Genomic DNA, 26,445 nt, shown 5'->3' on the forward strand with positions numbered 1-26,445 from the left:
CTGCGTGTGGGATCGTAACGGACGGAGATTTGTGCGGACAATTAATCCCGTGTACCTTATTCAATGCGTGCAGAGAAAGTAAAAAAGTAAAATCTTGAGACGTCATTTGGATATCAAAGCAAAGGAAAAAGCGGGAACGCCATGCCGGAGCCGCCGGACGAAAAGAGTGGAGACAGAGGACGTCACTTGTCCGTTGACGCCGTGCAGTGAGTCGCCTGTCAGCTTGGTGACGCAGACCTGAGGAAAAATGTAATTGAGTTTGACAAATAGCATCCTTAATTAAAGGATCAACAACTTGCCCTTGACCAACTTATCCTATCTACTTTTCAAATCTCCCCCCGCTTGTCTCGCGAGCAAAAAATAAGAGCATTGACTCACAGGCCAGGCCCCCAAGATTTTCTGATGTCAGCGCCCCGGTCCCGTCCCGTCCCGTCCCGTAGTAGTCGCGCTCTTTGACAACTCCCCGATAGACCGAGGGCCTCTACCTCCGGACCATTATCGTGCCCGCTTCCCAACCGCCCAAACGCCTAGGTTGAGCCATCGGTTTTAACCCACCGCCGTGGAACGGCCGTATAACAGGTTCGGAGGACTGCTTAATCAGAGAAAGGGAAGGGGGGGGAGGGCCTTTGCGGGTTTTATATAGCCAACTGCCCGACCCGTTTCTTGTCTGCAGGTTGGTGGTGTGATTTTGACCACATCATGGCCTCATCGAAAGTTGCACACCAATATTGGAGAAGGTTGGCTCGGCCCGGACGCCGGGGGCCGGCCGGAACGGCATTGCAGGTCGAGGCTCTGACTAATACGAGTCTTGTGAACCATTGCTACAGCACGAGTTCGAGCTCGCCGACAGGTATATTTTCCTCACTCGATCTACCAACCCTGGCATTTGATATTTCCGTCGCGACGTAAACACACAAACTCCCACTAATACACCTCCTAGAAACAAAACGTGAGAGAGTCGTCGTTTTAGGCTCGGGATGGGCGGGCTACGCCTTTGCCCGCGAACTCGACCCCAAAAAGTACGAGCGCATCCTCATCTCCCCGCGCTCCTACTTCGTCTTCACCCCCTTGCTCGCATCCACCTCTGTCGGCACCCTCGAGTTCCGCTCCGTCCTCGAGCCCGTCCGCCGCCTGAGTCTGGACTCGTTCCACCAGGCCTGGGCCGACGACATTGACTTTACAAAGAAGCTCATCCGCATCGAAAAGGTCACCTCCGAGGACGCCACGTCCAAGACGGTTCCCGCCAGGGATCCGCACGCGCCCAAGGGCGAGGTGGTTGACGTGGCCTACGATAAGCTGGTCGTCGCCGTGGGGTCGTATTCGCAGACGTTTGGAATCGAGGGCGTGAAGGAGTATGCTAATTTCTTGAGGGATATCGGGGACGCGAGGAGTATCCGGTTGAGGGTCCTCCAGTGCTTTGAAAAGGCGGACTGGCCGACTACTACCGATGAGCAGCGAAGGAAGTTGCTGCACTTCGCCGTCGTCGGCGGAGGGCCGACGGGTATCGAGGTCAGTCGGCTACCCCCTATTCGACTAGCAATACCCTCGCAACTAACTCTTTGCAGTTCGCTGCTGAGCTCCACGACCTGATCCACGAAGATCTGTCCAAGCTCTATCCCCACCTCATGAAGTTCGTCGGCATCACAATCTACGACATCGCCTCCAAGGTCCTGCCCATGTTCGACCAGCAGTTGGCCTCCTACGCCGAGGACCTCTTCCGCCGCCAGGGAATTAATGTGAAAACCAACCACCACCTGCAGCGCATCCGCCCAGACGAGGACGACTCGCGCGGCGCGCTGAAGCTCAAGATCCAGGAGAACGGCGAGGAGGAGGTCGGTGCGGGAATCGTGGTCTGGAGCACCGGGCTGATGCAGAACCCGCTCATCCAGACGCTGATGAAGAAGGAGCTAAGGAACCCGAATGCCGCAGCTCCTGCGGCGGAAGGAGAAGAAGGGCAGCAGAGCGGCGGTGGTGAGATGGTGAAGATTCTCAAGGGGGAGCGGAGCGGCGGCATCGTCACGGATTCGCATCTGAGGGTGCGCCTGGACGACCCGAACAACGAGGGCGCCGTGCTGCCGGACGTGTACTCCATGGGCGACTGTTCGGTCCTCGAGAACGAGACCCTGCCCGCCACGGCGCAGGTCGCGAGCCAGCAGGCAAAGTATCTCGCCAAGGCGCTCAATAAGGCCGCGGCTGGCCCGGAGAGCAAGCCCTTCAAGTTTCGGAATCTCGGCGCCATGGCGTACTTGGGTAGCTGGCGCGCGATCCACCAGAGTTCTGCGGATGAGATCAAGGGGCGAGCCGGTACGTTGTCTCAATTTTTTGCACGTTTTTTGTGGGAGGGACCGGATGAGCTAACGCGATGTGCCAGCGTGGATTCTGTGGCGGTGTGCGTATTTGACCAAGTCGATGAGTATCCGGAACAAGATTCTGGTTCCGGTGTATTGGTTCATCACGTGGGTTTTTGGAAGAGATATTTCTCGATTTTGAGCGGTGTTGAATAATGGATACCTGGGCGAGAGAGAAAGGAAAAACTAGTCTGAGAGGTGTCGTTATGGACTTCTCAGACATGGGCGGCGATTGTACGAGGGTAGCGATCTTGGACAGGACAGGCTGAGGCAATTTGCCTATACGGTGATTGGCGATAGACATAGACGGGGGAGGCCAAGAACCTGGCAATGATAGATCAGAGGGGGCAACCTTGGTGTCTCGTCTGAATGTAAAATATAATGGCTACGTGCTTCTCTATTCAAAATCAAGTGTGCCAACATGCCAGAGACATGTGAAAGATTAAGTATTAGTAGATGTAATTGTTTACTAATACTGACTGCTTTCAGTTCTTAATCAATTAGGGTAATGCTTGACAAGACCTAAATCTCACAACCATACCTCCATATTCACGGCGCCTTCTTTGAAACCTATACCACCTGCAATAATGATTAACGGACAGCAGCTAAATGAACACTGGGAAGGCAAATGCAGGGTCAGCCGCTCATATCGAGATAGATAACAAATGTTTATTCATTATTCATGAGTATAGTACACTATGTACTTTTGTGCAGAGATCTCCATCACTATACGTCCCTTTCTAGAAATTAGGGTATCCTGACTGCGGAGGGAAACGAATGCCGTTTACTCCCTGAATGCCCTGGCCCTGCTGGCTGGCAACAACAGTGGCCTCACGCACGGCGCGCGAAACGGTGCCTCTCACACGACCCTCCTCAAGCACCAACAGACCGCCGATGGTGCACCCACCAGGTGTAGTAACCTTGTCGCGAAGGAGAGCGGGATGATCACCGTTCTGGACTAAGCCCGCGGCGCCCTTCATAGTCTGGGCAGCCATTCTCGTGGCCTCGACGCGGGGGAGACCCATGGCAACGGCGCCGTCAATGGCGGCCTCGAGGACCAAGGAGAAGAAGGCCGGGCCGGCACCGCAGAGGGCGGTGCTGACGTCCATGTTGTTGGCGGGCAGGTAGACAACGTCGCCGATGCGCTTGAAGATCCAGGTGACGAGGTTGGCGGCATCGCGGGGCAAGGGGTAGGTCGGCGCGCCGATGACGGTCATGCTCTCGCGGATGAGAGAGGCGGTGTTGGGGAGAGCACGGATGATGCGGCATCGGCCGTCTTCCTCGGGGTCCTTGGTCGGCACGGCGCCGTGGAGGATCTCTTCCAGGTGTTCCTCGGTGAGGCCGGCGCAGATGCTGATGAGGAGTTTGCCGTGCAGGGCGCGGGTCATGCCGGCCTCGCTGAGGACGTCCTTGACCATGTAGGGCTTGCAGGCGAGGATGACGACGTCCGACTGGTGGACCGAGTTGACGTTGTCGTTTTGGACGACTTTGAGTATGGAGGAGTGCTCCCACAGGGCCTTCTTCACCTTCTTAGCGCTCTCGGGACGACGGACGCAGGCAATGAAGCGCGAAGGCAGGCGAGAGGGGACCTCCTCGTTCAGAGGGGTGGAAGTGCCCGATGCCGAAGGGGTGTGGAGTATCTGGAGAGGCTTGGGAGCCTGCATCTCCAGCAGGGAAGTGAAGATGCCGTTGAGGATGGCAATGCCCATGGTTCCTATTCAGCGTCAGAATGTTTTCTTCATTCTGAGCACGAGTACTTCTGCTTACCGCAACCGAGGACGGTAATGGTGAGCTCCGAAGAGCTGTAATCTCCCATGACAGACATAATGAAGTGGCGGTATGAGTATGAGAGAGGATGAGATTGCGGTGTAAGTGATGAATTTCTACTGCGCCAACGTTGTGGCTTCTAATCAGACACTTATAGTCCAAAAAACACCAGAAACACAGGGTGAGTTGCACAAACAAGTTCAGCTGTTCAGTTTCGGAGACAGGTTCTTTGAGTGCAAGAACAAAGTTTATCAGACAGAGATACGAAATGAAGGCCGAATTACCTTAAAAGAGTCCCCTGGCCAATATTATCCACCTCCTTTGGCAGAAAAAGAAGCTCTCCACTGTTCTGATAGGTACCGTCCATTCTCAACCACTAAACTGCCTTTTCTTTCACGCTAAACCAAACTCTGCTTAGCGTGTTTCCTCCCTCATTCGCACCGTGCTGACCATACCAAAACACCACTCAATATGGAGGCAACATCACAGGGATTCCCTGTGGGAAACTCTCCAGCGATTTCAGTTGGAAAGAGTGACAGCTCGGATTCGGATGCTCAGCGGCCTCAACTCAGCCCCAGCATCACCAGCGATTTTCATCATCATCCCGGACTCTCGCCCCAGACTCCGTCGCCCGATTCGAATTTGAACCAGGACTGGGACGGACAGTCCGTTGAATCCACCATGGCGGACCCTTTCGAGGTTCGAATGCGCTTCACGGGCCAGCTGCAGCATTTGAATGCGTCAGTCACTTCTGCCCAGAAGGCGGCTCAGTATGCCCTCAAGTACAAGGACATGGACGAGGATCTGCACTCGTGTATTCTGGAGCAGTTGGAGCGCGTGAGTCTTACTGATGAGAATCGATGAGACGGACCATGGCTGATTTTTATTTTTTCCCCCCTTTTGCGCAGAACAACATGAACACGCGCGCCAACATCATGTACTTCATTGAGCATTTCCTTGAGATGGCTCAGAAGGACAAGCACATGGACTACATCCGCATGATGCAGCGCGACATCATCCGCATCGTCGACGCCGTCGCCCCCGACGATGGATCCGGCGCTGCCAATGTCAAGGTCGTCCGAAGAGTAAGTTTTCTCTCATTCCAAGTCGTACATCGTGTGTAACTGACATGAGGGAACAGGTCCTTCGAGGCCTCCAGGACAAGGATTTCCTCGAGGCTCGTACAGTCACGGAGATTGAAGAGGTCCTCAAGGAGCGCGAGACGAGCGCGCACGATGCGGGCCTCTCGTCCCCCGTCAACGGCGACGTCGAGATGGGCGACGCGCCCCCCAGCCACGCGATCCCGACTAACGGCCGGGCCCCGCGCCTGGAGAAGCGCCAGATTGAGCAGCGCATCGAAGAGGACCGCGAGCGGCACAAGCGGCTGCGCGAGAGCATCTGGGCCATCTCGTCGCACGCAAACGCCGAGATCGACAAGATCTGGGATGAGACGAGCGACTTTGGCGATGACGACCACATTCTGGGCGAGGAGGAGTCTGCCGAGTTCACCCAGGCCATGAAACACTCGTGCCCTCCCAAGCCGCCTGCCGGTCCTGCTAGCACTCGCATCACCAATGGGAAGAAGAACTGAGGGTTTGCGGGTTCTCTTGCAAGCTACGAGCATATCTTGGCGTTTCGGGGAACAGGGAAAAAAAAAAAAGGCGTTCGACGGGGGTCAGGTTTCGCGACAGATACCACAGGTAGCACTGGGTTCAAGGGTTCATAAAGGTTAGCTCAAGTACACTGGGTAGCTTGAGGCAAAGTCAAGAAATTCCAAAAGGTTCATTCAGCTTGGCAATACAAAAAAGGTGGTGTATGTCTTTGTGATAATATTGTTACATGGGTGTTTATACACTCATACATGTCCGTCTGGACTAATCCAATCCAGATGTCCGACAACACAATGCCCCTCCGAGTTTTACATCTCCTCCCAAGGAGAGGGTGCCCTTCGCCTACATCAGCCTGCCAGCCATCGTTATGACATTTACTCCATGGTGACGGTGGCGCCAAGCTCCTTCATCGCGGCGATAATCTTCTCGGCCTCGTCCTTGGCCACGTTCTCCTTCATCAGCTTCGGCGCGCTCTCGACGAACTTCTTGCTGTCCACCAAGCTCAGACCCAACAGGTTCTTGATCTCCTTGATGACCTTGGGCTTCGAGCCGGCGTCAAAGGCCTGAAGCTTGATGTTGAAGACGCTCTTCTCGGCGGCCGCCGGTGCGGCCTCCTCCGCCTCCTCAACAGCAGCGGGGGCCGCTGCGGGGGCAGCGGCGAAGCCACCGACGGGGAGATCGGGAATATTCAGCTTGGACTGCGATTGAGGAAAAGACGGTCAGCATCAGGCCATTCCCCCCCCATGACGAGTCCATTTGGGTGCTGCGCTCGTCACTGCTCTTAACTAACCTTCAAGCTTGAAACGAGGTCTGCCGTCTCGAGAAGGGTAAGGGTGCTAATCTGGTCGACAATGGCGGCGATCTTGGGGTTTGTGGGGGCAGCGGCCTCGGTCGAGTTGTATCTTCGTGCGGTTGCGGGAGTTCGGGTCTGGAAGAGGGCTGTCGAGGCACGGAGCGAGCCGGAGACACGGAGCTGACGGGCGCAGCTCTGGGCTGCGTATCTGCAAGAGAGGGCCATTGTGTTTTGTGGGATGGGAAGAAATTGGGAGGAGCGAGGCCAATTGGCGTTGTTGAGGAGAGCGGAGCGGAGCCGATTGTCGTCGAGTTTCAAGTCGGCCTCAAGCAACAGGGAGGTTCTAGCTCGGGATATCTCTGGCTTGAAGTTTTTCGAGCTCCTGCGAATGGTTCCAGTCGCGTGAATGGTGCAGAGTCGTCTCCACTTTGATTGGTTCGGGGGCTCTGTAGCGCCGCCTTCCGCCCGTGGGTAGCTGCAGCCCAGGGACCCCTGCCACCGCCGGGCCCATCAGAAAAAAAGTTGCCTTTGGCTGGCGCGCTGGGAAAGGGTCCTCTTGGAGTACGGGCCAAAAAAAAAAAAAGTTCATAGTCGGCCGGTTTGCATGTACGTCGAACACCACCGCCGCCGACATATCTCATAATTGAGCCACGACCATGGCCTCCATAGACGTGTCGACGCAGAGGACTGCTCTCCTGAACGATGCGACCGTTCTGGAGTACTTACCCACCGAAATACTAGAGGTCATCAGAAATCACACAACCTCACACCTCCTCGATGCTGTTGCCGAGGCGGCTCTCATTCCCCAACTTACAGATCGAATTTTCCTTCATTTTGAGAATGTCTTTCCCGACATCTGCGCCCGTTGGCTCCTCAACCTCGACAACCAAGCCGTCAATGGCAAGAACAGACAAATACTTGCGTCTATTGCAAGGATATTAACCTTTGCTCCGTATTTATCGGAATTTTTGCAGCATGTCATGAGAGACGACTTGACGAAAACGACGTCGGATAACATCCAGACGCTCAACCTCCGATTCCCAAAACTCACAACTTTTTCTCCCACACAAGACTCCGACCTCCTAACGCTGTTGCTGGCAGCATGGCGGCTGGTCTGTTTCGACCAAAGGACCTATGGCGTCCTGGTCTCACCAACACACATGCAAGCTCTCTTCTCACATGAGAGCCGCGCCATCCGATACTTGGCGATCCGGATTTTCACCCAGCTCCTCCGCGCCGCCGACTCGAAGCTGGAAGCTCTCATTACCGAGCATGTCGGAACGACGGAGGTCATTCTCGCTGAATTCGATGGGCGCGAGATAGACTACGGGTTTCTGAGTCTGTATGAAGATTCACGGATCAAGAAGGTATCGGCGCTGCGCCGTGAGCTTTGCGATGCTTCGCAGAGCAATGAAATCCACTCTTTCCCACCGCAGTCCCTGACTCCTTACGTTGCGTGCTACGGCAAGACAATACTGCCGAGACCGTCGGGCCCGGTTGAGAAGAACTCATCCCTCGTGCTGACGTCCACCACCACCAAAAACCTTGAGAGTCTGGCTGGCCTCTTGAAGAACCCAAGCCCAATTCTCCTTCATGGCCTTCCCGGCTCTGGAAAGACCTCCTTGGTCCATGAAGTTGCAAAGGAGTTTGGAAAGCATTCCGAGATGGTGACATTACACATCAATGAGCAAACAGATGCAAAGATGCTCATTGGACTCTATTCGACCGACTCAAAACCGGGAACTTTCTCATGGAGAGCCGGTGTACTGACAACCGCGGTCAGAGAAGGTCGTTGGGTCCTCATCGAAGACCTGGACAGAGCGCCGAACGAAGTCATCAGCACACTTCTTCCCCTGATCGAGCGAGGTGAGCTCCTCATCCCGAGTAGGGGTGAGCGAATCAAGGCTGCCAACGGATTCCGTCTCTTTGGCACGGTGAGAAGCTCCCGCGGCATGCATGGTCGCGAGACGCTTCCTAATCTCCTAGGCATGCGGTTCTGGCAACTTCTCTCGGTGCAGACCCCCACAGAGCCCGAACTACAGGATATCATTGTTGGATCCCACCCCATCTTACACAAGTTTGCCCCTGGCATCCTTGCCGTATATAAGCGGTTGTCAAAGCCAATATCTGGCAACATTCCCTTGTCGTCCAGCCGCGGCATGGCCGATCGCCAAACCAGCTTGCGAGACCTATTGCGGTGGTGCAGACGCCTCGGAGCCACGCTGTCCGAGGCAGGCTGCAAAACTGGCGAAGAACCCGTCACTGACACTATCCGGATGAACATGTTCAAGGAGGCCATTGACTGCTTCGTTGCTGGTATTCCGGACGTTCAAGCCAAACAACACTTGATTTTCGGCATCGCTGAGGAGATGCATATACCCAGGGAGCTAGTCGAGCATCACCTGGGAAACTACACCCCTGAACTCGAGCAAACCGACAGCCTCTTCAAGATTGGCCGATGTACACTGCGCAAGCGCAAGGAGCGCGTGAACAAGGCTGCCCTAGCCAAAAAGCCTTTTGCCAGTACAACGCACGCAAAAAAGTTGTTGGAGCAGACCGCAGTGGCCGTGAACCTGGGCGAGCCGATCCTCCTCGTCGGTGAGACCGGCATCGGAAAGACGACAGTCGTTCAACAGTTGGCCGACACGTTGGGCCACAAGCTAGTTGCCATCAACTTGTCTCAGCAGAGTGAAACTGGAGATCTTCTCGGAGGCTTCAAGCCAGTCAACGTGAGGAGTCTGGCTGTTCCTTTGAAGGAGGAGTTTGAGGACCTATTTTCGGCAACTGGCATCTCGACAACGAAGAACCAGCGATATCTCGAGCAGCTGGGAAAGTCATTCGCCAAGGGACAATGGGCCAAGGCGGCCAAGTTGTGGCGCGAAGCACCCAAGATGTTCAAGAAGATCATCGACGAGCTGGCCCGGCGAGAGAGGGAGCAAGGCCAAGCTCGCGACGAAGCAGGCCAGCCCACGAAGCGTCGCAAGACTGAGTCCAAACTTCAGACCCTTGTCGAACTCAGTCCTCGTTGGGAAAAGTTCTCCAACAGCCTGGATCAGTTCGAGGTCCAGCTGTCTGGAGGCTCGACGGCGTTCGCGTTCTCTTTCGTGGAGGGCAACATTATCAAGGCCGCTCGGAATGGTGACTGGGTACTTCTTGACGAGATCAACTTGGCATCGCCCGATACTTTGGAGAGCGTTGCAGATCTCCTGACGGGACCCGTTGATACACCCTCCATTCTCCTATCTGAAACGGGAGAGATCGAGAGGATCAAAGCACACCCGAACTTCCGCATCTTTGGTGCCATGAACCCGGCAACAGATGTGGGCAAGCGCGATCTTCCTATTGGCATCCGGTCTCGATTCACTGAGCTTTACGTAGACAGTCCGGACAAGGACGTCAAGGACTTGGTCACCATCGTCAAGACATACCTGAGAAACAGCAGCATCAAGGATGAACACGCAGCAGACGACATTGCGGCGTTGTACATGAACACCAAGAGACACGCCGAGGAGAAGAGGATTGTGGATGGAGCCAACGAGGTGCCGCATTTCAGTCTTCGTACTCTTACCCGCGTCTTGACATTTGTCAATTACATTGCCCCCTTTTACGGTATTCGAAGAGCCTTGTACGAGGGATTCTCCATGGGATTCCTTACACTTCTCGACAGGAACTCGGAAAAGATGGTAATGCCGTTGATCGACCTCCACCTATTTGGCCGAGTCTCAAATCCACAGTCCTTGCTTTCACAGCCGCCAAGACAGCCTGACGATGGTAAGCAGTATGTCCGCTTCCGTAATAAGGCAAAGGACCGTCACTACTGGCTTGCTCAGGGAGAAGAAAAGACTCTGGAGCGGACTGACTACATCATCACACCCTACGTGGAGCGCAATCTTCTCAATCTCGTTCGAGCGACATCCACGCGACGATTCCCCATCCTCATCCAGGGCCCGACATCAGCAGGAAAGACGAGTATGATCGAGTATCTGGCCAACTTCACGGGTAACAAGTTTGTGCGTATCAACAACCACGAACACACGGATCTGCAAGAATACCTGGGAACGTATGTGTCGGACTCATCAGGAAGGCTTCGTTTCCAAGAAGGTCTCCTTGTTCAAGCCATGCGACAGGGACATTGGATCGTTCTGGACGAACTGAATCTTGCTCCCACCGACGTTCTCGAAGCACTGAATCGTCTGCTTGACGACAACCGAGAGCTCCTGATCCCCGAGACACAAGAAATCGTGCGACCGCACGAGAACTTCATGTTATTCTCCACGCAGAACCCTCCTGGCTTGTACGGTGGCCGCAAGGTGCTGTCGCGCGCGTTCCGTAATCGTTTCTTGGAGCTGCACTTCGACGACATCCCCGAGGACGAGTTGGAGTACATCCTTCAAAACAGAAGCATCAATACTGCACCCTCAGACTGTAAGCGAATTGTCACAGTCTACAAGGAGCTCTCCCGTCTGCGCCAAACGAGTCGACTGTTTGAGCAGAAGGACAGTTTCGCCACGCTCCGTGACCTGTTCCGATGGGCCCTGCGAAAGGCAGACACGCGAGAACAAATCGCCGTCAATGGATTCATGCTTCTTGCCGAGCGAGTCCGAGTCGAGGAGGAGCGAACTGCGGTCAGAGAGGTCATCGAGAACGTGTTCAAGGTCAAGATTGACCCAGACGTTCTATACACTGCCAACTCATCACCAATCTTGACCGAGGTTCTGGGCAAGTCCAACAACCATGGCGTAGTGTGGACTCGTGCCATGCGTCGTCTCTATGTTTTGGTGCATGCTGCTATCCTCAACAATGAGCCAGTTCTTCTCGTGGGCGAGACTGGATGTGGCAAAACCACTGTCTGCCAGATTCTAGGTGATGTACTTGGAAAGGAGCTGCACATTGTCAACGCTCACCAGAACACCGAAACGGGAGATCTCATCGGCTCCCAGAGGCCCGTGAGAAACCGCGGGGCCATCTCAGAGGCTCTGAAGAGCGATCTGAGTGCTCTCCTCGGAGCGCTTGGCGAAGATGCAACAGGCCCTCTGGACGTTCTGCTGCAACAATACCACGGCATTCCGGCGGACAAATTGGCTAGGGTCGACGCTGCCACACAGGACAAGATTGCGTTGCTTGAGGCCAAGAGCAAAGCTTTGTTCGAGTGGTCTGACGGAAGTCTCGTTCACGCAATGAAGTCTGGTCAATATTTCCTGCTCGACGAGATTTCTCTTGCTGATGACTCTGTCCTGGAACGTCTGAACTCGGTTCTCGAGCCTCAGCGGTCCCTTCTTCTGGCAGAAAAGGGCATTGATAACTCTTTCGTCACCGCAGCTGATGGCTTCCAGTTCTTCGCCACCATGAACCCAGGCGGCGATTTCGGCAAGAAAGAACTGTCGCCAGCGCTGAGGAACCGCTTCACCGAGATCTGGGTTCCCGCCATGTCTGAGATGGACGATATGCTCGACATCGTCGTCTCGAAACTGGACCCGTCCTTCCAGGCCTTCGGCAAGCCAGTGGTGCAATTTGCCCATTGGTTTGGCCAGACTTTTAGATCGTCGTCCTCCACCGCGTTTTCAATCCGTGACATCCTCATCTGGGTAAACTTTATCAATTTGTGCGGTCCTGCTGCACCCCAGTTTGCCATTGTTCATGGTGCGGCGACCGTCTTCATCGACAGCTTAGGTGCCAATCCCTCGGCGTTGCTGGCAATGGATCCCAAGGCTCTCGATTCACAACGGCAGAAGTGCCTCGACAAGCTCAGCGAACTTCTTGGGTACGATACTACAGCAATTTACCGCGCACAGCCCGAGGTAGTCTTGACCGACGACAGACTGTCCATCGGCGACTTTGGTCTACCCCGTGAAGCAGGCCGTTCCACAGACCCAAGCTTTGCGTTCAACGCCCCGACTACAAGACTCAACGCCATGCGAGTGATGCGTTCCCTTCAAATGCGAAAGCCCATCCTGCTCGAGGGTAGCCCAGGTGTCGGCAAGACGACCCTTGTGGCTGCATTGGCTCGTGTTTGCGGTCGCCCTCTGACTCGTATCAACTTGTCAGATCAAACTGACCTGATGGACCTTTTCGGTACGGACATGCCTGTCGAGGGCGCCGAAGCGGGCAACTTTGCTTGGCGTGATGCTCCTTTCCTCCAGGCTATGCAGAACGGCGAATGGGTATTGCTTGATGAGATGAACTTGGCCTCTCAGTCTGTGCTGGAAGGTCTCAACGCCTGTCTCGACCATCGTGGCGAGGTGTACATCTCCGAACTGGACCAGGTCTTCAGGAGGCATCCTGATTTCAGGCTATTCGCTGCACAGAATCCCCATCATCAGGGAGGTGGGAGAAAGGGTCTTCCCAGCTCTTTCGTGAACAGATTCATCGTCGTTTACGCCGACGTCTTCACGGCGGAAGACCTCTTACTTATTGCTCAACACAACTTCCCCGCTATCCCCACCGATGTTGTCAGCGGCGTCATACAGTTCATTTCTCGTCTGGATCATCAGGTCGCGATCGAGAAGGCATTTGGGTCACACGGTAGCCCCTGGGAGTTCAATTTGAGAGATATTTTGAGATGGCTGCATCTCGTAGCCACAAAGGATCCCCTGCTCGCTACTGGCAAGCCAGACGACTTCCTCGACCTCATCATCCGTCAACGGTTCCGATCTTCCACGGATCGTGAGGAGGTGAACAAGCTCTTCACCGAGGTGTTTTCCAGAGACCCAGAAAGCCACAGTCTTTACCACGATACCAACGCTGCCTTCTCTCAGGTCGGAAATGCACTACTGCCCAGAAACCAGACTTCCCAGCCTTTGGAACTGCCTGGCATCGACATTGTACCGCGACTTCCCGAGATTGAGTCCCTGATGATCTGCATCAAACAAGATATCCCATGCATTCTCAGTGGCCCCTCCGGTAGCGGAAAGTCGGTGCTCCTCGAGCATGTCGCTGCTCTCGTCGGCAAGCCCCTGATTGTGTTTCCCCTCAATGCGGACATTGACACGATGGACTTGGTCGGTGGGTTTGAGCAGTCAGACCCTCTTCGCGAAGTCAACGCTACTTTGCGAGAGCTTTATGAGGGCCTTCAGACCACAGTTCTGAGCAGAGTACCAAGTCAAGTTCCGCCGTCAGCGTTGGCTCTGCTGTACCTTTTGGAGACTTATCGTGGAGACACCGATGACCTACCCGCCCTCAGAAGTGCAGTCGAACAAGTACTCACCGAGGTATCGAGCGAGTCGGATATTGGAGCTCTTCTTTTCACGGCTCATTCAGTTCTGCGAAGCCCGTTGGTTGTCAGCAATCCCCGTTTCGAGTGGCTTGATGGAGTCATAGTCAAGGCCTTGGAAACTGGACAGTGGCTGGTGCTGGACAATGCCAACCTGTGTAACGCGTCCGTGCTGGACAGACTCAACTCGCTCCTTGAGCCCAACGGCTTTTTGAGTATCAACGAACACTGCGGACCCAACGGAGAGCCTCGTATCATTAGACCACATCCAGAGTTCCGCATCTTCCTCACAGTGGATCCTCGATATGGAGAGTTGTCGCGAGCCATGAGAAACAGAGCCGTTGAGATCCATCTCAGCGAGAGGAAGACGCAGCATTTCAACAGCTCCAGTTCCCAAGTTCATGTGGAGAGCAGCCTTCAACGATTCTCTTCCTCAAAGGACATCTCCTTTTCTACCTTGAGTGCGAACGACTCCTCCGATGTGAGCCACGCCACCTTTGGAAACCTGTCGCTCAGAGACACAGCGCTCATGGAGAGATTCTCTCACTCTCTGCGCCGTGGCTTGGCTGATCCTAACTGGCCTGGACTCGACAAATACGAAGGTTCCCTGAATGAGCAACTTGGGTTCCTGGGTGCTGCCGATACAGCTAGCATCCGCGGCGCGATTTCCCAACTCTATACCAAATTGCCTGGCTCCGACTCAGGCCTCAAAGAAGCTCAGGTAGGACTACACTTCACTCCCCTAGAGGTTATATTTACTGATAACAAACTGCATAGCCTCTTAACCCTCTCCACAATGCTTCCATGGTGAGAGTCCTGGGCCGCAATCACGACGAATTGCCGTTCTGGCTTTCTGCCTGCTACGAATTCCTATTGGAAGTCCAACGCTGCCAATCTGCCATTTCCGCGCAAGCTACCAAGGCCAAGGCGGTGAAGCTCGCCTCCCTGAACCGACTCCAGCGATCCATCGTCTCGGACCGCATCGCAGCCGTAGCGAAGGATTCGACGGTCAGGGTGTCGAAGTTCCTGTCAAGAACTCTCCAGGTCATCAAAACCTTCATCCAGTCCAACCTCGGGACAGCTCAAGGCTGGAAAGAACGGGCCCAAGTCATCCGGAACATGCTCGATTTCTGGTGGCGAACCCTCAATTTGACCACTGGGGACATGTTTGAGGAAGCGCGATTCCAGGCTCACTTGGTCCATGGCACCGAGTCCGTCCAAAAGCTTCTCTCGCCAGCAACGCAATCCATCAATCGACAGCTTGCCGATCGCTACCTTCAGACTGTGGAAGAGGACTTCACCACTGGTTTCCGCCTTACCACTGGTTTGAGCATGGAGATCATGTGGAAGCGGATCAAGCCGCTTCCCATCATGAGCGAGGAAACCCTCAAGAAAAGCCAGGAGGTTGAGCGTTTGGGTATTCGACTTGACGAGCTCAAGTGGAAGGTCAAGGCATCCGTCTCCGATCTTGCCAGAGCCATGACAACACTCGTCAAAGCCGATCAAATTGTTCGGAGCACCGATCTCGATGCCACCGAGCTCATTCAGGACCTGTCCAAGGAGATTGAACTTTTGGAATCCAAGGTTGCCTCGGGAACCAGCGAAGTGAAACCGTTCTTCGCGGCAGAGTTTGAAACTCTCCGGCAGGCCTCCGTCTTGAAGTCTCACGCCAGCCAATACTTCGAAGCCGTGCCATATGGAGCCAATGTGACTGATCTTACAGTCTTGTCGAACCAGAATACTATCGACCAAATCCGCCTGGGCAGCTTTCAAGCCAAGGAAGCGCATTCATTGACGATTGGCCTGCTTGCGTCCCAAGACCCAGCCACGTATGTATGGAACGGCAGACTTACAACATCGCTCTTGTCAAGGCTCAACTCCATTCAGTCGACCAGCCTGCGTTCCCTGGGTCTCCTAGAGACCGAACTTCCCGCTATGGGCCGGTCCGTTGCCGCTTTGGCTCCGGTGCTGCAGAAGAACCACCTCGTTGCTTTCAACAGAGTAATCAAGTCACTTCTCGCAGACATCTTCAGTCTCTATGGCAACAAAGGAGACGTCTACTGTGAGGCGCTATATAACAGCATCAACCAGATGTTCGAGGACACCAAGGCAGAGACAACTTTGGAGGCTTTGGCAATGGTCTTGAGTCTAAAGTTTGAGAAGACACTTGACTGCAGCGACTGGCCCAAACATATGCAGCAACTTATCGTGGACCACTTCAGCAAGGCGGTGCTTTACCTTGTAGCATCTGACAGGATGCATCAACACCACGGAGAATTTGAATCTATCGAAGCCTCACTGATGCCCGGTCTTACTGCTACGGCATGGTTTGAGTTTGCCAACGGCGCCATCAAGCTCTACGTGCCCGATAAATCCTTCGACCCGCAACTTCGGCCGCAATTCGAAAAGGACGTCCATGACGAGTTGACCAAGAACCTACAGCATAAGATCTCATCTTTGTTGGACTTTGAAACTCAATTTACGGGCCAGCAAACGTCTCTTCGCATTCAGCTTGCGCAAGAGGAAATCACCGCACTGGGACCTGCGCCGGCACCTGCACAGCTACTCCACCGACCTGTTCGATCAGAACTCAACTATGTCCAGACGGACTTCAACAACGTCCTGAAAATGGTCAGAGACCAGGATATCTCCAGACTCCATCTCGAGTTTATAGCGCAACAACCCGACCACCCAACGCCGGAAATTGATCTCCTCAAGCAGAACCTAGCTCTGATGTACGACCGTCTTGCAAACCGATTTCATGCCTACCAAGACATGACTCGGCCTCTCGTCAATATTCTAGGCTGTCTCCAAATAGGTCTGTCAATGAGCACAGCGACTGTCCACTTGAGTAAGCATGCTCGGGGAGCCGTAGGAGCGGAGGAAAGCCTAATGTACCTCACGCCTTTCCTTGGCGGCGAGCCCATGCACCATGTGGTCAAAAAGCTCCCGAACAAGAGTTTGGAGTTCCTCGACTACGTTGGTCTGGTCGCGTCAGTCGAGGGCTTGTCAAAGTTGAACGCTCGTGTCCGCGAAGCGCTTTTTGAATGCGTGCACAGGTTCTATCAAGAATGGGTCAAGAAACTCGAAGAAGATCGCAAGGCTGAGGAGGCCAGAACGAATCTTTACCGGCACAAGGGAAGTTGGGAGGACGAAGAGGAGGTTGATGAGGAAGAGTTCAATGAGCTTTTCCCCACATATGATCAGGAAGAAGAAGAGAAGCCCGCCATTGGCCACCAGAAGGTTCGCGACGTGTCGGTTCGTCTCGCAGAATCTCATCGCAAGGTCTTCCTGGAGCAAGCCACCCCCTCCGAAGCACTGAAGAACGTCTGCCAGAAGGTCGGGAACAGCGTTGTGACGGACCTCAAGGAAATGTACGCTGTTTTCCCAGGCATGAACCGTCGACTCCTCCCCCTGTCTCTCTGGTCACTCGATGAGCAGATGATCACGCTCACCGCGAACGGCGTCAGCGCCACGTACAACTTTTATACCGAAGCCAACCTTCCCGAGGTTCGTCGCCTGATTGCGCTGATTGACAAGGTGGAGGCCCGTTTCCGAGATCTGCAACAAGTCGATGAGATCGGTCACATGCAGCCTTTGGCAGATGTGCGAGCAGCTTGCGAGCAGCTCCTCGAGCTCACCCACTCGGAGCCTCTGGCCAAGATCCTCCCCAAGCTGGAGCACTTGCACGGCATCGTTTACGAGTGGCAACACGGAGGCTACGCTCCCGCCATCTATGGAGCTCCTACACTCTACACGTCCCTAACGGATACCATCATTAGCTGGCGTCGCCTGGAACTCTCAACTTGGGCGAAGCTCTTCGACATGGAAGCCCAGAAGTGCACGGCAGACGCCGACTCGTGGTTCTTCGTCGCCTACCAGGTCCTCATTGCCGTTCCCCTGTCTCTCGTCGACTCCCCCGAGCTCAAGGACTACGCCGTCAATCTCGTCAGAGAGCTTGAGACCTACTTCTCAACCGCAATCATTGGTCAGTTCTCTGCTCGCCTCAGACTTCTGAGACAGCTGCAAAAGCACCTTGAGCTGCTCTCGGTCGATTACCCCTCCTTGGCTGTGGTCTCCGACGCAGCCATCAACTTCATCGGTTTCTATTCTCGCTTTGAGAAGGTCGTCCACCAAACGATTGTCAAGGGACGGGCGCCATTCGAAAAGACTATGAAGGAGGTCGTGCTGTTGGCCAGCTGGAAGGACACAAACATCAACGCCCTCCGTGAGAGCGCACGTAAGTCTCATTTGAAGCTCTTCCGGCTCGTTCGCAAATTCCGCGCTCTTCTCGGTCAGCCGATGAAGCCCATCCTGGACCAAGGTATCCCCGATGAGGAGGTTCCCATTCTCCAAAATGCGGTGGCCGCGGACGCGATTGATATCAAGGTCGATCCCGCAGCCATTAGCACCTGCAATCAAGGCTTGCCAGGCTGGCTCGCTCAACATAAGCGTCTCTCGAATGCCTCAAAGACGCTTTCCATCATGGCCAGCGTTTCTGCACATGCCAACGAAAGCCCCCTCGACGCCACCCAGGAGATCGTTTCGTACGTCAAAGAACTCAACACCTCCATCGCCGAACTGCGCAAGGAGACGCCCAGCACCTTGACCGATGAGACCAAGGATCAGGTCAAGCACCTCAAGACGCGCAAGCGCAACCTCTTTGCCGACGTACTCAAGATGATGAGGCAAATGGGCTTCCGATACAACCTCGGAACCGACGAGTTGGCCCGTCAAGAGTCTGCTGCTGTTATTCTGGCTGGCTCGCCAGCCTCTGCACTTTGGGAGGACAGCATCGATGACGCCTCCGAGTTTTACTTCCATAAGGTCGTCGATATCGCACCCAAGGTCAGAGCCTCCATCCACGAGTACTCGGGCGACCTTACCGGTGCCGAGATGCAACGAAGCACCGGCTTCATGGAGGGTATGATGGCCGTTCTACTGGGTCAACACAGCTCCCTGTCTTCTGCTCGTAAGGCGATTACCTCGCTTGACCGCGTCATCGCCACCGTTCAAAGCTTGAATGGCACAACCATCAGACACGACACCACGCCCGTCCACCCAGGCCTCTCTATGAGCTGGGTGAAGCCAGTTCTGGACTTTGGTATCAAGATTGTGGACATTCACGGCAATTTAGCATCCGTCGACAATCAGCCCATCTCGAATATCCTGAAAACTGTGCTGCAGGAAGTCGAAACGCTGTCGGAGAGCTGGTCTACCTCCGCTTCAAAGCACGACAAGTTCACCAACGAATGGCACAGCAATCTGCTGACAAAATTCCGGTCTGTGGCGCAGACCTTGAACGGCCAGCTTCCTTCAAGTCGCCGCGATCTTGACTTCGTCTTGGAGCAGATCAAGATATGGGCTAGCACCCCGATTCACTTCGGCCGCGAGATGCCGAGCCTCGATGCCACCGCCCAGAAGTTCAAGCACGCGATATCCAGTCTCTGTGATGCCGTCCTCGTCGCGGTCCAAGGTTACAAGAAAGCTATGGCTGATCTGCCAAGCTCATCCGACGATGCAGGCTGGCTGGCAAAGACGTCCACTGTTCGCAGTTCTGGACTCAACGCACTTCATATCAACGCAATCGTGAACAAGGTCGAGGATTGCTTTGCTGCCTTGGAGGTTGTCGATTTGGACAAGAACCACATGGATACAGTTGCTTCGTCACTCTTCTCCATCGTACTCCCGATTCTTCAGCAGTATTCCCTCACTTGTCGCCAGAGTCTGTCCCAGCTTCAAAGCTTGCAGGCGGCAACTGGCCACATGACCTATAACCTGGCACAGACCTTCACTCAGCTTGCCGCCAAGGGATTCTGCTCCCCTCAGGAAAAGTCCAACGAGCAGTCTGGAGACTCTGGAAAGATGGAATCCGGAACAGGTCTAGGAGACGGAGATGGCGCAGAGGACATCAGCAAAGACATCCAGCCTGACGAGGACCTCTCTGAGCTCGCTCAAGAACCCAACAAGGAGAAGGACGGAGAAATGGAAGACGAAAAGGATGCGGTCGACATGGCGGACGAGGAGATGGAGGGAGAAATGGGCAGTGTCGGAGGCGGAGATGATGAGGAAGACAAGTCTGACGGAGAAGGCGAAGACGGTGAAAAGGACGACATGGAGGAAGAGGTTGGCGATGTTGATGATTTTGATCCCACTGCTGTCGACGAGAAGATGTGGGATGGAGACAATGAGGAGGAAGCAGAGAAAGACCAGCAGGGCGAGAAGGCCAAGGGTCAGAAGAAGGACGAGCAGATGGCTGCCGATGCCGAAGCCAATGCTGACGAGAACGACGCCGAAGATGACGATAACAAGATGGACCAAGGCGATGACGAGGAAGCGGAGGATGAAGAGCCTGGTCCGGAGCAGGAGGACGCCAAGTTTGAAGACGACCAAGTCAAGCAAGACCAGAACGTTGAAGAGAACGATGCTCTTGAGATGCCTGAAGAGATGGACTTTGACTTTGAGGATGAAGGAGAAGACGCAAAATCCGAGGACGATGAGCTTGACAAGCTGTCCGACGTTGACAAGGAAGACGCTAAAGAACAGCATGATTCCGACATTGAGGATGGAGAAGAGGAGACTCAGCGGCCGGACGACAAGGATCCTGAAGAGGAGGACGAGGATGGCAAGGAGGAGGAGGAGGAGGCGCCCGAGGAAGATCTTGCAGGCGAGCCTGAGCTCGACATGGAGCCCAAGGCCGAGGATGAGGAAGAAGAGGCCGCTCAGCCTGAGCAGCCCGATGCTCTCGCGGAGCCGCCCAAGGACAATGCCAACGCCGACGCGAACGCTGCGCCGAGTGATGTCAAGGGTGGCGGCCAAGACCAAGACGTCGACCAAATGGACGTTGAAAACGACTTTAACAACAACGCGGCCCAGAAAGACGACGGAGACGCGGGAGAAGGGTCTGCTGAGCAACAGACGAGTGCCGGCAAGAAGGGACAACTCTCCCGGTCCGATGACCAAGCCCAGCCTACCGAACAGGACCAGGACGATTCAGCCGAGGAGAAGAGTCGCCAGGACCCCTTCAAGAAGCTCGGCGATGCCCTGGAACGCTGGCATCGCCAGCAAAGCGACATCAAGGACCCCGAGAAGCAGGAGCAGGAAGAGGGTGAGCAGAAGCAGAAGCAGCCGCACGACACCAGTGCAGACCTCGGCGCCCGCGAGTTCCAGCACCTCGAGGACGACGAGACCGCGGTCGACGCTCAGGCCATGGGCGCCGCCTCGGAGGACCAGGTACAGCCCATTGACGAGGCCATGGCCATTGACGAGGAGAAGGAGGACCCGCAGAGCCGCGTGATGCCCGAGACGGAGGACGTGGAGATGGAGCAGGATGCCGATCAGATGGATACCGCGGAGGAAGCCGCCCCCGAGACGCAGGAGAAGGACGGCAGCGCCGACAAGGACGACGGTCGTTCCGGAGTCAAGACGCGACAGGGCAACTTTGACCGCGAGCCCTCGCCCTCGGAAGACGAAGTCCAAAGAGCAGACGAAGACTCGGACGAGGAGGAGCAGGTCATTGATGAAGCGTCGACGCAGCTCTCCACGACCCACATCAGCGAGGACAATAGCCTCCCCCTCCGCGACTTCTCCGAATCCCTCTCGTCGTGGACGGCCTTCCAGACAAAGACGCACCCCTTGTCCCTCTCCCTGACCTCCCAGCTCCGCCTCATCCTTACGCCCTCACAGTCCACAAAACTATCGGGCTCCTACCGCACGGGCAAGCGCCTCAACATCAAAAAGATCATCCCCTACATTGCGTCGAGCTACAAGCGCGACAAGATCTGGATGCGCCGCGCCGTCCCCACGAAACGCTCCTACCAGATCCTCTTGGCTGTCGACGACTCCCGCAGCATGGGCGAGTCCTCCTCCGGGAACCTCGCCCTCGAGTCCCTCGTCATGGTCTCCCGCGCCCTGACGATGCTCGAGGTGGGCCAAGTCGGCGTCCTCGGCTTCGGCGCAGACACCTTTATGGCGCACGACTTTTCCTCCCCCTTTGCCTCCCACGACGCCGGCGCAAAAGTCCTGCAGCACTTCAACTTCAAGCAGGACCGCACCGATATCGCCCTCCTCGTCCGCCGCACAATCGACCACTTCCGCACCGCGCGGCTGCAGAACCCGGCCCGCGGCGGCGCAGAGGACCTGTGGCAGCTGGCCCTCATCCTGTCCGACGGCCTGACGCCGTCCAACCAGCACGAGCCGATCCGCCGCCTCCTCCGCGAGGCCATGGAAGAGCGCATCATGGTCGTCTTCATCGTCATGGATGACACGGGCAACAAGAAGGGCGATAGCGTGCTGGACCTCAAGGAGGCGAAATTCGTAAAGGACGAGCACGGCGGCAGCCGCGTCGTCATTGAGAGGTATCTCGATACCTTCCCCTTCCAGTACTACCTCATCGTGCACAACCTCGAGGACCTGCCCGGCGCGCTGGCTGGACTGCTGAGAACATGGTTTGCCGAGGTCAATTCGTGAAGCAGATAGAGAAACGGGGAGGAGGGAGAGAAAAGTTTTTGGTGTTTTGGTCAATTTCGTGAGAAACAGGAGTTTGGGATGGGTTTCATCATTGTTGGCCTACTATCTCCGAGATTAGGACGGCGTAAATAATATGTTTTTCACAAAAAAGTTTAGATAGATTTAGACAGAAATCGAGCAACGCATTGCTAATCACGTTCCATTGTATTGTGAAGCTAGCCGTGACCTTCTTATGTGGTATCAACCGGGCCGTAGCCGCCATAGCCAGCGCGTAGAATTGCAGAGAGGAAATACACTCCAAGACCACCGTTAACTCCATACCCCAACCGGCCCGCCCACACAAACGTGCTCTCGGGCATCTAAGTAAATGCCACGTGCTAGGCGCCCTCAACCCTGACCTTCTTGGTCGCACCCTGCTCCTCGCCGTCATCCACAGTTTTGCGCTTGCTGCCCGAGTCCTCGGCAGACGAGGCAGCCATATTCTTCACCCAGCGAGCGTGCCAGTCAAGGATTCTGGCATACTCGAGCTCGACACTGACGAGAGCTTCGTTGAGCTTCTCTGACCGCTCAGACTGGTCCAGTTGACCGAGTACATCGGCGTTCTGTCGATACAAGCGCTGCTTGACAAACAGCTGCCACAGACGGTACTGGTGCTTCGCCTCCTTTGTAGGCGTGGGCTTCTTCTCGTCGCCGAATCCGACCCGGACAGACTCGGGTAGCTGGGACATTGTCTGTATCTCAATCAGGCGCTTAAACTGACGCTCTACGATCTTGGTCTTCTGTCGGAGGTCTCTGAGAAGGTCTTGGTCCACCAGGTCCTTGGGGACGGTGCCGCTAGGTGGGTTGGGGAGGGCGATGCTTGTGTTGATCTTGACCTTGTCGAACTCTGGCAGCGACCGCAGGAAGGTCAGGTCGGCCAAGTCGCGCATGTCGTCGAAAGCTTCGTTGGGGTCCTCTACAGTCAGCTCGAGGGTCTGCGGGTTGTTGTAGTAGTGCATAAAGATGGTCTTGTAGAGGCGAGCACCGATGCCCTTGCCTTGGAAAGGTGGCAAGATTAAGAATTGAGAGAGCCGAGACCGACAGGGAAGCTCTTCCAGCAGGTTAAACTCCTCTTTTGGCAGATCCCACTCGGACGACGGCGGCGTAGGCGGCCGGAAACAGAAGAATTTGTAAACGGTCGAGTAGCCGACGAAGGTGTAGGAAGGCTTATCGCTAGTTTCCGGGGATAGTTGCTTTCGGTACAGGAAGAATGTGGTCCAGCGGTTGGCGTCCTCAAGGTCCTTCCACGGGTCGTCCTCGTTGTGCGGATCACGAGAGACGTACGAGCCTCCTTCGATGAACATGGGAACCATAACCTCGACTCGGGTGACGATCTGACGGACACCAGGGTCCGCGAGGCTTCCCTTCCACACCTCGTATGTTCCATCATGGGCCTCAAAGCTCGAGTGGAGGGTGCCGGGAGGAGTCCAGTCGGTGGGTTGGCTCTGGGAACTTGTGTTGAATTCGCGCGCGGGTTGGAAGGCAACTATGATAGGACCCTGATTAACGAAGCACTTTCATTGCGACAAGAGCAGCATGACTTACCTAGCGGTAGGTGCTCTTTGAGGATGGCATCGACATCTGCCGCCTCGGTCTCTCCAACGGACTGGAACTTCCTGCCGTAGAAGATCTGAACATTGGGGCGCATGTCGAATGTGCGGTAGCGCAGGTTGATCTTGAGATCCTTGTACCCAAAGATGCGCTCATCATCTCCGAAGATAGAGTATGTGAACTTTGGATTGAAAGAGGCAATAGTCTTTGTAGCTCCTGCTGCTGGTGCGATCAAGCTGATGTTCAGCGATTCAGTGGCATTGGCCGACCCTTTTTAGCATGTTAGTAATCATTGCGACGATGGGCCATGAGGAAGTTGAGGTTCATACATTCGTCCGTCTCGGCCATGATATCGATGGAGGTCTGATTCTGAGACACAGATCCGTGGCAGTAGTTTCTTCTGCGATTTTTTAATGTGATGCAAAACGCCAAAAATCGCGATTGAGAGCCCGTTATCCTGTAATCAAACGAACGGCGGTTGGGTCTTGTTTGCTTGTCGATGTTGACGTTAAGGTCGATTAGTCGAGAGCTCTATTTTTTTCTTTGCGGCGAAGTCAGTCTTGGGGGGACGCGCAGTCTAGAGCCGTCGCGACGAGACGCGCCTGTGAGTTAATTGAGCCCCGCTGCAGTCGGATCGGGTGGCTCCTGGAGGTGCCTCTCAAATCAATCGGCTGTCAGCGTTTCGGGGGACGCTAATACTGGAACGCCTTAGCTCTGGTCCATCCTCGCAGCAGCCGCACAAGCAGCGAGCAGGAGCTGCAACGGGAAGGACCCACCAGATTACGACATGGGGTGACAAGGCTCAGAAAGGGGGGCGGGGGAGGTTCAAGGGGACGGGAGTACACCTCTGTCAAGCTTGGAAGGCCAATGGATTTGCGTACCTAGTGTCCAATGGTTTGCGCCCGCTGCCCGGTGCACCTCGGGAGCCAGCTCAGCTCCCCCAACCTCGATGATATTCTCCCTGTGCACTCCAAACTTGAAATCCAAAAAATAAGTCGAGGCAGGAGTTGAGCAAGCTCAGTCTCTTTTCCGCCGCCCTGCCATTTTCATCCAGTCACGCCAGAGCTGCCGACGACAATTGAACCTCAGACATGCTGGCATGATCCAACAAAGTCTCGATAAACCCTCTTCCTTTCTCTCTCTTTCATCATCCACGCCACAATAACGCGCACGCCGAAACGCATCGATTGATGATCTCTACCCAATTATGGGAGGATTACTGTTGCTGCTCTTGCTGAGCGTATGTACACTATCCCCTTACACCTGCCTTAGCTTGACTCCCGGCCAGACGATACACTTTGACGGCTATGCACGATGGAAAGCTAACAAATCATCTCCATGATAGACGGTCATGGCCTTGGCGTAGGTTGCACAAGCGATGCCCCCAGCCTTCCGAACCCTCCGTAAAACTGACGAGGTATCCCGCGATCCCAGGTCCTTCTTCGCCGGCTCACTACCACTCGCAATAACCCTCACACAGTCGCAGCTCCGATTGATATCAAGCGTAGGCGTCGGTATCTTGGTTGGGACATCTATGATTGTGATTATACCTGAAGGCATCGAAGCCGTCGCAACGACCGGCGGGCACTCGCACGGCAAGAGGAGTTTGATGGATGCGGCTAGCAAGCAAGGGAGGCTGGCCATTCGGTGGACGACAGACAAAGATATACCCCAGTTGGCGGATGCTACCAACTTTGTGCGGACAGTGGAGGAGGAAATCCACGTCCTCGGCAGCGATGTGGAATACACTGCAAAGCTGCATAGACGGGAGGAGCAGGACGAGCATGGCCACGAGCAACCCCCAGCAGCCGCCCCTGGCCCCGAGCCTCATCATGACAACGAGATGCACCAGAATGAGGTCCCGACGTTCTATATCGGCCTGTCTATGATTCTCGGCTTCGTCCTCATGTACCTCATTGACAGGCTGCCCCGTCACGCGGCAGGTCGCAGTGGATCCGAGCCGCAGATGCGTCACGTTAGCTTGGATAATCTCGGGGGTTCGTCAAGCGTTGGTGACGAGGAAACGGAAGGCTTCCTCGGTCCTCTTGCGCCCCCGCCGAAGCAATCCCGAAGCCTAGCCACCACCATCGGGTTGGTGATCCATGCCGCAGCTGACGGCATCGCAATGGGCGCGTCCACATCCACATCCAACACAAAGTTGGGCCTTATAATATTCGTCGCCATCATGGTTCACAAGGCGCCAGCAGCATTTGGCCTCACATCGGTGCTTCTGAAGCAGGGATTGTCCAAACGAACGGCGCGAGGACATCTAATCGTCTTCAGCCTCGCCGCCCCTTTTGGAGCTATTAGTACATGGGCGATCATTCGAATATTGGGCGGTGGAAATTTTGAGGGCGAATCCGGCCAGTGGTGGACGGGTATGCTTCTACTGTTCTCCGCAGGAACTTTTTTGTAAGTTGAACGATGGCCCAAGGATGAAGAAGCGTGATTACTTGCTAACGACCTACGAGGTTTGTTGCGATGCACGCCATGCAGGAAGACGCCAGTTCTCCAAAGCACGAACACGGCGGCATGAATGGCTATTCGGACGGGAATGGCACACAAAGGGGTCCGCAGCGGCCGCAGATGCGTGATACTTTTGCGACAGTGGCAGGCATGCTTCTGCCGCTGCTCACTCAGTTTGGACATCACCACTGA

The 26,445-nt window shown here is 55.1% G+C and overlaps 7 protein-coding genes across 7 annotated transcripts; 4 read left to right on the forward strand and 3 right to left on the reverse strand.

Moving 5' to 3' along the window:
• Window positions 1-141: 141 nt before the first annotated feature.
• Window positions 142-2,490, forward strand: CORC01_04546 (uncharacterized protein; the record flags this gene model as incomplete). The annotated part of the gene is made up of 5 exons (XM_022616193.1): window positions 142-206; window positions 716-783; window positions 941-1,509; window positions 1,566-2,304; window positions 2,372-2,490. 5 exons carry the CDS (start codon window positions 142-144, stop codon window positions 2,488-2,490), a joined length of 1,560 nt encoding a protein of 519 aa, XP_022477282.1.
• A 598-nt stretch (window positions 2,491-3,088) lies between these two features.
• On the reverse strand, window positions 3,089-4,173 carry CORC01_04547 (pyrroline-5-carboxylate reductase; the record flags this gene model as incomplete). The annotated part of the gene is made up of 2 exons (XM_022616194.1): window positions 3,089-4,062; window positions 4,116-4,173. The coding sequence occupies 2 exons, from the start codon at window positions 4,171-4,173 to the stop codon at window positions 3,089-3,091; spliced, it is 1,032 nt and encodes a 343-aa protein (XP_022477283.1).
• Window positions 4,174-4,586: 413 nt separating this feature from the next.
• On the forward strand, window positions 4,587-5,706 carry CORC01_04548 (CTD kinase subunit gamma; the record flags this gene model as incomplete). The annotated part of the gene is made up of 3 exons (XM_022616195.1): window positions 4,587-4,952; window positions 5,024-5,200; window positions 5,257-5,706. The coding sequence occupies 3 exons, from the start codon at window positions 4,587-4,589 to the stop codon at window positions 5,704-5,706; spliced, it is 993 nt and encodes a 330-aa protein (XP_022477284.1).
• Window positions 5,707-6,099: 393 nt separating this feature from the next.
• CORC01_04549 (uncharacterized protein) lies at window positions 6,100-6,743 on the reverse strand (the record flags this gene model as incomplete). The annotated part of the gene is made up of 2 exons (XM_022616196.1): window positions 6,100-6,423; window positions 6,516-6,743. The coding sequence occupies 2 exons, from the start codon at window positions 6,741-6,743 to the stop codon at window positions 6,100-6,102; spliced, it is 552 nt and encodes a 183-aa protein (XP_022477285.1).
• Window positions 6,744-7,174: 431 nt separating this feature from the next.
• CORC01_04550 (ATPase) lies at window positions 7,175-22,197 on the forward strand (the record flags this gene model as incomplete). The annotated part of the gene is made up of 2 exons (XM_022616197.1): window positions 7,175-14,449; window positions 14,506-22,197. 2 exons carry the CDS (start codon window positions 7,175-7,177, stop codon window positions 22,195-22,197), a joined length of 14,967 nt encoding a protein of 4,988 aa, XP_022477286.1.
• Window positions 22,198-22,574: 377 nt separating this feature from the next.
• Window positions 22,575-24,135, reverse strand: CORC01_04551 (histone acetyl transferase HAT1; the record flags this gene model as incomplete). Its single annotated transcript, XM_022616198.1, has 3 exons — window positions 22,575-23,722; window positions 23,782-24,057; window positions 24,117-24,135. 3 exons carry the CDS (start codon window positions 24,133-24,135, stop codon window positions 22,575-22,577), a joined length of 1,443 nt encoding a protein of 480 aa, XP_022477287.1.
• Window positions 24,136-24,994: 859 nt separating this feature from the next.
• On the forward strand, window positions 24,995-26,445 carry CORC01_04552 (ZIP Zinc transporter; the record flags this gene model as incomplete). The annotated part of the gene is made up of 4 exons (XM_022616199.1): window positions 24,995-25,027; window positions 25,133-25,149; window positions 25,222-26,199; window positions 26,259-26,445. 4 exons carry the CDS (start codon window positions 24,995-24,997, stop codon window positions 26,443-26,445), a joined length of 1,215 nt encoding a protein of 404 aa, XP_022477288.1.

Source organism: Colletotrichum orchidophilum (assembly GCF_001831195.1).
Source record: "Colletotrichum orchidophilum strain IMI 309357 chromosome Unknown Scaffold_30.1, whole genome shotgun sequence".
Lineage (NCBI taxonomy): Eukaryota > Fungi > Ascomycota > Sordariomycetes > Glomerellales > Glomerellaceae > Colletotrichum > Colletotrichum orchidophilum.